Below are 10,374 nucleotides of genomic sequence, written 5' to 3' on the forward strand. Positions count from 1 at the left end.
CTTCACTTCCCGTCTCATCACTTCCTGTTCTTTCGCTTCCCATCCCTTTACTTCATGTTCTTTCGCTTCCCGTTCTTTCGCTTCCCGTCTCATCACTTCCCGTCCCTTCACTTCCCGTCCTTCACTTCATCACTTCCAGTCCCATCACTTCCCGTCCCTTCACTTCCCGTCCTTCACTTCATCACTTCCAGTCCCATCACTTCCCGTCCCTTCACTTCCCGTCCTTCACTTCATCACTTCCAGTCCCATCACTTCCCGTCCCTTCACTTCCCGTCCCTTCACTTCCCGTCCCTTCACTTCCCGTCCCATCACTTCTCGTCCCTTCACTTCCCGTCTCATCACTTCCCATCCCTTCACTTCCCGTCTCATCACTTCCTGTTCTTTCGCTTCCCGTCCCTTTACTTCATGTTCTTTCGCTTCCCGTCCATTCACTTCCCGTCCCTTCACTTCCTGTCTCATCACTTCCCGTCTCATCTCTTCCCATCCCTTCCCGTCTCATCACTTCCCATCCCTTCACTTCCCGTCTCATCACTTCCCGTCTCATCACTTCCCATCCCTTCACTTCCCGTCTCATCACTTCCTGTTCTTTCGCTTCCCGTCCCTTTACTTCATGTTCTTTCGCTTCCCGTCCATTCACTTCCCGTCCCTTCACTTCCCGTCCCTTCACTTCCCGTCCCATCACTTCTCGTCCCTTCACTTCCCGTCCCATCACTTCCCGTCCCTTCACTTCCCGTCCTTCACTTCATCACTTCACTTCCTGTCCTTTCACTTCCCGTCCCATCACTTCCCGTGCCTTCACTTCCTGTCCTTTTACTTCCTGTCCCTTCACTTCCCGTCCCTTCACTTCCCGTCCCTTCACTTCCCGTCCCATCACTTCCGTCCCCTCACTTCCTGTCCTTTCACTTCCCTCCCTTCACTTCCCGTCCCTTCACTTCCCGTCTCATCACTTCCCGTCCCTTCACTTTCTGTCCCTTCCCGTCCCTTCACTTCCCGTTCTCACTGCACTTCCTGTCCCTTCCCGTCCCCTCACTTCCCGTCCCTTCACTTCCTGTCCCTTCCCGTCCCTTCACTTCCCGTTCTCACTTCACTTCCTGTCCCTTCCCGTCCCCTCACTTCCCGTCTCACCTTCCCGTCTCTTCCCGTCCCTTCACTTCCTGTCCCTTCCCGTCCCTTCCCGTCCCATCACTTCCCGTCCCTTCACTTCCCATCCCTTCACTTCCTGTCCCGCTGACAATGTTCTGCCATAGAGGAAGTGAGGGAAAATCTGGAACAGGAACACAACAGAAATAAAAACCTGAGCGGAGTTCTTCCCTTCCTCTATTAAAGGAGGTCGGAGAGTTCTCGTCACTTCCTGTCTGGTTAAATGTTGTCAGCAGGACAGGAAGTGAGGGGAAATCTCTCTAATGGAGCCCCCGATAGCAGTAAAAACCGGACAGGGGTTCTCACCCTCCCCCACTTCATCCAGTTACGTCTGGACGTCAATAAATCATCTGCTTCCTCGTCATTGTCCGGTTTGTGATTGGTCATAAATCCAGAGATTTTATCACCGACACCCCCCTCCCCCGCCCATGTCGGTGACTTCTGCTGCATTTCCACCCTTTCGTAGAGTGTCAGCTCCTGTGACAAGCTTCATTGTGTTGTTTCTTCCAGGAATATCAGACAACGTTCATCTGTGAATGGAGGAAGTCGGATCTGGACGTTGTCCTCTGTCCTATGCTGGGCCCGGCCTTCAATGTCGGATACCCCGCCAGACTGCTAGGTAGACCCGATGGGGGGGATGGGAGGAGTCTGCTCATCACACACATTATAATCTGCTTCAGATCGACCAACAACTACGCAGTGCGAGGGCCGGTCTGAGAGTCAGGATCAGGGGGTCAGGGTTATGGCGATAGGGGGTCAGGGGATCAGGGTTATGGGGTCAGGGTTATGGGGTTAGGGGGTCAGGGTTATGGGGATAGGGGGTCAGGGTTATGGGAGTTCGGTCAGCGCCGAGGACGAGGCGGCCCTGAGACATTACACCGGATATCACAACGACTTCTGGGACAAACTCTTCAAAAAGGTGAATAAAATGTATAAAACCGAAGAGAGCCAAACGGGGGACACGTGACAACCGTACAGAGTGCAGGGGTCAGGAGTGTGTAATGTACAGAGTGCAGGGGTCAGGAGTGTGTAATGTACAGAGTGCAGGGGTCAGGAGTGTGTAATGTACAGAGTGCAGGGGTCAGGGGTGTGTCATGTACAGAGTGCCGGGGTCAGGGGTGTGTAATGTACAGAGTGCCGGGGTCAGGTGGGTGTAATGTACAGAGTGCCGGGGTCAGGAGGGTGTAATGTACAGAGTGCAGGGATCAGGAGGGTGTAATGTACAGAGTGCCGGGGTCAGGGGTGTGTAATGTACAGAGTGCAGGGGTCAGGAGTGTGTAATGTACAGAGTGCAAGGGTCAGGAGTGTGTAATGTGCAAAGTGCAGGGGTCAGGAAGGTGTGTCATGTACAGAGTGCCGGGGTCAGGAGTGTGTAATGTACAGAGTGCAGGGGTCAGGCGGGTGTAATGTACAGAGTGCAGGGGTCAGGCGGGTGTAATGTACAGAGTGCAGGGGTCAGGCGGGTGTAATGTACAGAGTGCAGGGGTCAGGCGGGTGTAATGTACAGAGTGCAGGGGTCAGGCGGGTGTAATGTACAGAGTGCAGGGGTCAGGCGGGTGTAATGTACAGAGTGCAGGGGTCAGGCGGGTGTAATGTACAGAGTGCAGGGGTCAGGCGGGTGTAATGTACAGAGTGCAGGGGTCAGGCGGGTGTAATGTACAGAGTGCAGGGGTCAGGCGGGTGTAATGTACAGAGTGCAGGGGTCAGGCGGGTGTAATGTACAGAGTGCAGGGGTCAGGCGGGTGTAATGTACAGAGTGCAGGGGTCAGGCGGGTGTAATGTACAGAGTGCAGGGGTCAGGCGGGTGTAATGTACAGAGTGCAGGGGTCAGGCGGGTGTAATGTACAGAGTGCAGGGGTCAGGCGGGTGTAATGTACAGAGTGCAGGGGTCAGGCGGGTGTAATGTACAGAGTGCAGGGGTCAGGGGTGTGTAATGTACAGAGTGCAGGAATCAGGAGGGTGTAATGTACAGAGTTCCGGGGTCAGGGGTGTGTAATGTACAGAGTGCAGGAATCAGGAGGGTGTAATGTACAGAGTGCCGGGGTCAGGGGTGTGTAATGTACAGAGTGCCGGGGTCAGGGGTGTGTAATGTACAGAGTGCCGGGGTCAGGGGTGTGTAATGTACAGAGTGCCGGGGTCAGGGGTGTGTAATGTACAGAGTGCCGGGGTCAGGGGTGTGTAATGTACAGAGTGCCGGGGTCAGGGGTGTGTAATGTACAGAGTGCCGGGGTCAGGGGTGTGTAATGTACAGAGTGCCGGGGTCAGGGGTGTGTAATGTACAGAGTGCCGGGGTCAGGGGTGTGTAATGTACAGAGTGCCGGGGTCAGGGGTGTGTAATGTACAGAGTGCCGGGGTCAGGGGTGTGTAATGTACAGAGTGCCGGGGTCAGGGGTGTGTAATGTACAGAGTGCCGGGGTCAGGGGTGTGTAATGTACAGAGTGCCGGGGTCAGGGGTGTGTAATGTACAGAGTGCCGGGGTCAGGGGTGTGTAATGTACAGAGTGCCGGGGTCAGGGGTGTGTAATGTACAGAGTGCCGGGGTCAGGGGTGTGTAATGTACAGAGTGCCGGGGTCAGGGGTGTGTAATGTACAGAGTGCCGGGGTCAGGGGTGTGTAATGTACAGAGTGCCGGGGTCAGGGGTGTGTAATGTACAGAGTGCCGGGGTCAGGGGTGTGTAATGTACAGAGTGCAGGGGTCAGGAGTGGGTAATGTACAGAGGTCAGGGGTCAGGAGTGGATATGATAAATCTTAGAGCAGTGGCCTGTGGGAAGAATGCCTCATTGTTGGTGTCGGTGGTTGGGGGAGATCGTCTTGTGTCATGTGATCAGATTTAATTTGGTGCCATATCTATGCAGATACTCTCAGGCAGAGTCCTAATCTTCCCGGCAGCACCATGCTGGGCGGAGCTTATTATGTGCCCCAGGTGCCCGTGTCTAACCCCGCCCCCCGCAGAGCACTCTCTTCTTCTGTCATGTATATATACACACCTCCTATCATTCTGTGTCTCCGCAGGCGGTGGAGGACGGGGTGGGCTTGCCGTTGTCTGTGCAGTGCGTGGCTTTGCCGTACCAGGACGAGCTCTGCCTGCGCCTCATGAAGGAAGTCCAGACCCTCCACACGCGGCGGACCATGAAGAGGACCTGTCTATAAGAACAGAGAATCTACAACTGTCATTGTCTTTCATATAACCTCCATTGTCTTTCTCCGCACACTGTAATGGCTCCGAATACTTCTCTCTGCCCGTCCATGACTCCGCCGGCTGATGGGGCCGCACGGCATGCATGACTCCTATCCGCTCTTAGCCGCATTCTGATTGGTGATATTAGAAATAAACGGATTGTATAATTCCATCCAGCGAGTGGCCTCCTGCGGTGCGGATGGAGGTTTTCCAGCCTCCGGAGCGCCGTGATGTCCTGAGCCCGATCATCTCCTCGTTCCGCCGTCTCACATCTGATTGGATTGTATTTCCCGGCGCAGATAACGGCTTCTTCTCCCCGAGATGATTTCACTTGATGATCCTCCGCAGATTGTCTCCTCCGGCTCGTCCGCACGAGGCAATCAGATGTCGTTCCGCCCCCCCGACCCCGGTGGCCCCTCCAATAATAATATTTACATGATGGAGGGAGAGACCCTTCCAGGCCGAGCTCTGCGCCGTGTGTTCAGTCATGGCGGCTGTGAGGACACAGGGCAAGGGGCAGAAACAGGGCCCCAGGGATCAATGACAGGGGCCCCAGGGATCAATGACAGGGGCCCCAGGGGTTAATGACCGGGGCCCCAGGGATCAATGACTGGAGGCCCCAGGGATCAATGACAGGGGCCCCAGGGGTTAATGACCGGGGCCCCAGGGATCAATGACTGGAGGCCCCAGGGATCAATGACAGGGGCCCCAGGGGTTAATGACCGGAGGCCCCAGGGGTCATTTACAGGAGCCCAGGAAAGGTGCATTCTGGGTAAAGAGGTCACGTAGCTAATTATCTTCTCTCTAGAAGGAGGTTTTGTCACAAAGTGTCCAAAAGTCCTAAAAATAAATTCGGCCATTTTTCCTTCTCCCACCCGGTACCTGTAAATGTCCATTTAGTCCCCATAAATACCTTGGAATAGAGGCCGAGGGCCCCGTCCCCCTGCACTTCCTGTACGCTGCGTCCACACTTCATTGTATCTTCCCAACTCCTCCCATTGTAATCACATATCAGAAACTAGTACACTGCCTTTTTCACTACTCCCTCCCAGCCACACCTCTCATCCCTGAAGTCCCGCCCACATCCCCACCCACCTCTCTACTTTGCCAGCCTGGAGCCCAGCTGAATGTGACATGTTGTGCAAGGCATTGTGGGAGATTGAGATGACCCGCATGGAGGTGACCCGTGTTTCTGAGGTCGGTGTGCTCAGCGCTCGTCTATATTAAAGTTTACATCAAGGACAATGGAAGGAATGATATACTCCCGACACGGTACAGGGACACGGCACAGGACACGGTACAAGGACACGGCACAGGACACGGCACAGGGACACGGTACAAGAACATAGTACAGGACACGGCACAGGACACGGTACAGGGACACGGTACAAGGACACGGCACAGGACACGGCACAGGACACGGTACAGAGACACGGCACAGGTCACAGTACAGGGACACGGCACAGGACACAGTACAGGGACACGGCACAGGACACGGGACAGAGACACGGCACAGGTCACAGTACAGGGACACGGCACAGGACACGGTACAGGGACACGGCACAGGACACGGTACAGGGACACTGCACAGGACACGGTACAGGGACACGGCACAGGACACGGTACAGAGACACGGCACAGGACACAGTACAGGGACACGGCACAGGACACAGTACAGGGACACAGCACAGGACACAGGACAGGTCACAGTACAGGGACACGGCACAGGACACAGTACAGGGACACGGCACAGGGACACGGCACAGGACACAGCACAGGGACACAGCACAGGTCACAGTACAGAGACACGGCACAGGACACAGTACAGGGACACGGCACAGGACACAGTACAGGGACACGGCACAGGACACAGTACAGGGACACGGCACAGGACACAGTACAGGGACACAGCACAGGACACAGTACAGGGACACAGCACAGGACACAGGACAGGTCACAGTACAGGGACACGGCACAGGGACACAGCACAGGTCACAGTACAGGGACACGGCACAGGGACACGGCACAGGACACAGCACAGGGCCACAGCACAGGACACAGTACAGGGACACAGCACAGGACACAGTACAGGGACACGGCACAGGGACACGGCACAGGGACACAGCACAGGTCACAGTACAGGGACACAGTACAGGACATGGCACAGGACACAGTACAGGGACACAGCACAGGTCACAGTACAGGACACAGCACAGGGACACGGCACAGGGACACGGCACAGGACACGGCACAGGACACAGTACAGGGACACAGTACAGGGACACGGTACAGGGACACGGCACAGGACACGGTACAGGGACACGGTACAGGGACACGGCACAGGACATTACTTTTATATTCAAAACATTACAATATAAAATGTTACCCCGGAAATGCCTCCAGAAACATGTCCGGCCTCTGATTGGCCGATGGGTACGGCACTATGACGTGTTATCCATGTTGGTCTGTCCTTCAGGAGGCCCTAGATTGTGATTGGCTGAGCCGTATGATCGCCGTTTCCTTGAATGAAAAACTGATTTCTATCCCATTGTTAACATTAAAAGTTCAGGTGTCGGCGGCGGTGATGAGGGGGATGGCAGTGATGGCGGCGGCGGTGATGAGAGTGATGGCGGTGATGGCGGCGGCAGTGATGAGGGTGATGGCAGTGATGGCGGCGGCGGTGATGAGAGTGATGGCGGTGATGGCGGCGGCAGTGATGAGGGTGATGGCAGTGATGGCGGCGGCGGTGATGAGAGTGATGGCGGTGATGGCGGCGGCAGTGATGAGGGTGATGGCAGTGATGGCGGCGGCGGTGATGAGAGTGATGGCGGTGATGGCGGCGGCAGTGATGAGGGTGATGGCAGTGATGGCGGCGGCGGTGATGAGAGTGATGGCGGTGATGGCGGCGGCAGTGATGAGGGTGATGGCAGTGATGGCGGCGGCGGTGATGAGAGTGATGGCGGTGATGGCGGCGGCAGTGATGAGGGTGATGGCAGTGATGGCGGCGGCGGTGATGAGAGTGATGGCGGTGATGGCGGCGGCAGTGATGAGGGTGATGGCAGTGATGGCGGCGGCGGTGATGAGAGTGATGGCGGTGATGGCGGCGGCAGTGATGAGGGTGATGGCAGTGATGGCGGCGGCGGTGATGAGAGTGATGGCGGTGATGGCGGCGGCAGTGATGAGGGTGATGGCAGTGATGGCGGCGGCGGTGATGAGAGTGATGGCGGTGATGGCGGCGGCAGTGATGAGGGTGATGGCAGTGATGGCGGCGGCGGTGGTGATGATGGCGGCACGGCTGAGCGGCTCTCATTGCGGCGGCGATGTGACTGATTACTCGGCGTTGTCTCACAGAAACTTATTTGTGAATGTCGGAGGAATTAATGAGACATAAAACTATTTTCAGCCAGCGTGCCGCGCTCAGCATTTCTCTGCCGCCTTGTGATTACCGCCAATATAATAATGTATCTCGGACACATAACGATACTCCGCATAGATTACCAACATGAGGCACGCGGCCGGCCCCTGGGGGCCCCTGTACACCTTCTGGACCCTAGTCTATCATTGGGGACCTTCGGGGGAGTTCCCAGGATTAGGGCAGATGCTGAGGGAACTCCTCCTGGGGTGATCCTCACCTGATGACAAGGTTGTGTCGCCATTATTCCAAACCTCCTGAAAGCGAAAATCACGAGTCCACCATATTCTGCACCCCTCCCCCTCCCCCACACACCTGATCAGTAGGGTGACCTCCCAGCTTTCTCCATGACAAGTATTTGCTCCATCTTCCCTTCAGGAAGTTCACAGCTCAGAAAACTAAAATTCATTTAATTCTGATTTAGTAAAAGGGGCCGATTGATGATAAAAGATTTCACACAAGATTCACACGTTTCTATAGCTGAATTCAATTGAAAAATGTGTGAATCCTGGGGGAGAGTCGTGTGAATCCTGGGGGAGAGTCGTGTGAATCCTGGGGGAGAGTCGTGTGAATCCTGGGGGAGAGTCGTGTGAATCCTGGGGGAGAGTCGTGTGAATCTAGTGTAAGAACTCTTTTGTGATGATTTTATTTCAGCAATAAATGATCCGGAACGGGAATATTATGTCCCGCCAAAAGCGTCGCATTCCCGGATATAACCAATGTCCTGTTCTCCACCGGGGAATAATTAACGTTAATTAAAAAAATGAGGGGCGGGCCTATTCCATGTGATACCACGATCAGGAAGTACATGCTTGGCGGACGCTGGATTTGGCGCTGTGTTCCACCGGCCGGTTTTGTCTGTTTTAAACTGCGAGTTTTCTATGGGTTTTTTTAAATAAACGTGTATTCTTGTCACAGCGTGAGGATCCCACACATGCTCCAGTGACGGGATGCTGCCGGATAGAATACCTTGAAGCCCCGTTCACATTGAGCCATTTATCGCGCGGTAATTCCCGCGATATCGCGCTACGATGCATTTCAATGGGGCAAAGGGTCCTGCTGTCGCGGGTGGTGCGTCGCTGTCGCGGGTGGTGCGTCACTGTCGCGGGTGGTGCGTCGCTGTCGCGGGTGGTGCGTCGCTGTCGCGGGTGGTGCGTCACTGTCGCGGGTGGTGCGTCGCTGTCGCGGGTGGTGCGTCACTGTCGCGGGTGGTGCGTCACTGTCGCGGTTCGTGTGTCGCTACAGCAGGACCCTTTTTGGAGCGGATTTAGCCGCAATTCTCGCTTGCTCAATGCAAGCTTGAACGCGATATCGCGCAGTGGGAACGGGAACTGAATGTGGACGCATAGAATCCTCTACACCGTCTATTTTCCACAGACAGTGGGGCGAGTGCGCACCCCAGAGGGGGATCCGTGGACACTTGCACAGCGCTGTGGAAATATTTCTGTCTGGGCTTCAATTTTTTCTACTTTGGATTTATCATCACAACCGAACTTTATTTTGATGAATTATCACTGACGATTGTATAGGATTGGATGCAGTTGGCTGTTATATAGCGACACAGCGGATTTTATGAGGCACTTGTTTCCTTTTAATCATTAAGGATATTGCTATGTGAAGACATCAATAGGATCACCCAATATTGTTTGTATTTTTATTTGTTTAAACACAATTTTTTCACATTTACCCTGTTTCCCCCGAAAGTAAGAGCCAGCGTGGTGGTGGCCTGTGAGGGGGAACTTGCAGGAGAGATGGTGCCGGCCTGCAGGGACATACTGTATCAGGGGATGACAGGGGACTCCCTCCGGCCAGCGCAGTGACACTCCAGTACCAGACTTCACCGACTGCTGTCCCCCTGAAGGCACCGCGTCATGTAATGGTACCGGTACTGTAATGTGTACGGGTAAGTGGCGCCGTACTTTACCGCGCTGGCCACTGTCTGATGTCCCCACCGCTGGTACCGCTGTCCCTGATGGCAAAGGAATGCCGGCGCTGTAGAAAGCAAGGCTGCGGCAGCGGAGGGAGCAGAGCCGCATTAGCCGATACTTCCTCTATAGCGCCGGTTACTGTGACACCGGAGTGACACCCGATGCACTCCGCCTGTGAAAGTGAAAGAAAGGGATCAGCGTTAGCGATACTGACCAGTAGGGAAAGAAAGAAAGAGCAACAGTATTGTTCTCATTCTTACCATACCAAAAAATAACAAAAATACGACATCCCCGGAAAATAAGACCCGGTGTGTTTTTTTGGGGGTAAAAAAAATATAAGGCAGTGTCTTATTTTCAGGGAAACACGGTATATATCCCTGAAAAAGGGATTACACTTTACCCATTGTAGGGATTTTAGCACGTTAATAGATGTGTAACACATAAAACACGTACAGCGCTGCACACTCATTATTTCATTGTCGTTACAAACTATAGCGCAGCAGCTTTAACACTTAACCCTTCCATAAGCGCTAATTTCACATTTTTCAATAATTAACGTCCGGTGAATATTCCGTTTTCACATTCTCTATGGGAGCCGGATACGGCATGACATCATTCTGCCACCAGATGGCGCCCCTCACCCGGGAAGTGGCAGCGCCTGTCCTGCTGGAGGTACATTGAAGGGTTATCAGGCAGCTGAGGGAAAAAAATGACCC

General features: G+C 54.4%; 1 protein-coding gene across 1 annotated transcript in view; it reads left to right on the forward strand.

The window, feature by feature from the left end:
* Window positions 1–4,290, forward strand: part of LOC108802708 (vitamin D3 hydroxylase-associated protein-like) — a 22,724-nt gene extending 18,434 nt beyond the window's left edge. The window contains exons 13-15 of the mRNA XM_018574567.1: window positions 1,651–1,851; window positions 1,937–2,059; window positions 4,153–4,290. Of these exons, the coding sequence (XP_018430069.1) occupies window positions 1,651–1,851; window positions 1,937–2,059; window positions 4,153–4,290 (462 nt within the window). The remainder of the gene's footprint in view (window positions 1–1,650; window positions 1,852–1,936; window positions 2,060–4,152) is intronic.
* Window positions 4,291–10,374: the final 6,084 nt, after the last annotated feature.

The sequence above is a fragment of the Nanorana parkeri genome, unplaced genomic scaffold (assembly GCF_000935625.1).
Source record: "Nanorana parkeri isolate BGI_ZX_2015 unplaced genomic scaffold, ASM93562v1 scaffold3049, whole genome shotgun sequence".
Taxonomy (NCBI): Eukaryota; Metazoa; Chordata; class Amphibia; order Anura; family Dicroglossidae; genus Nanorana; species Nanorana parkeri.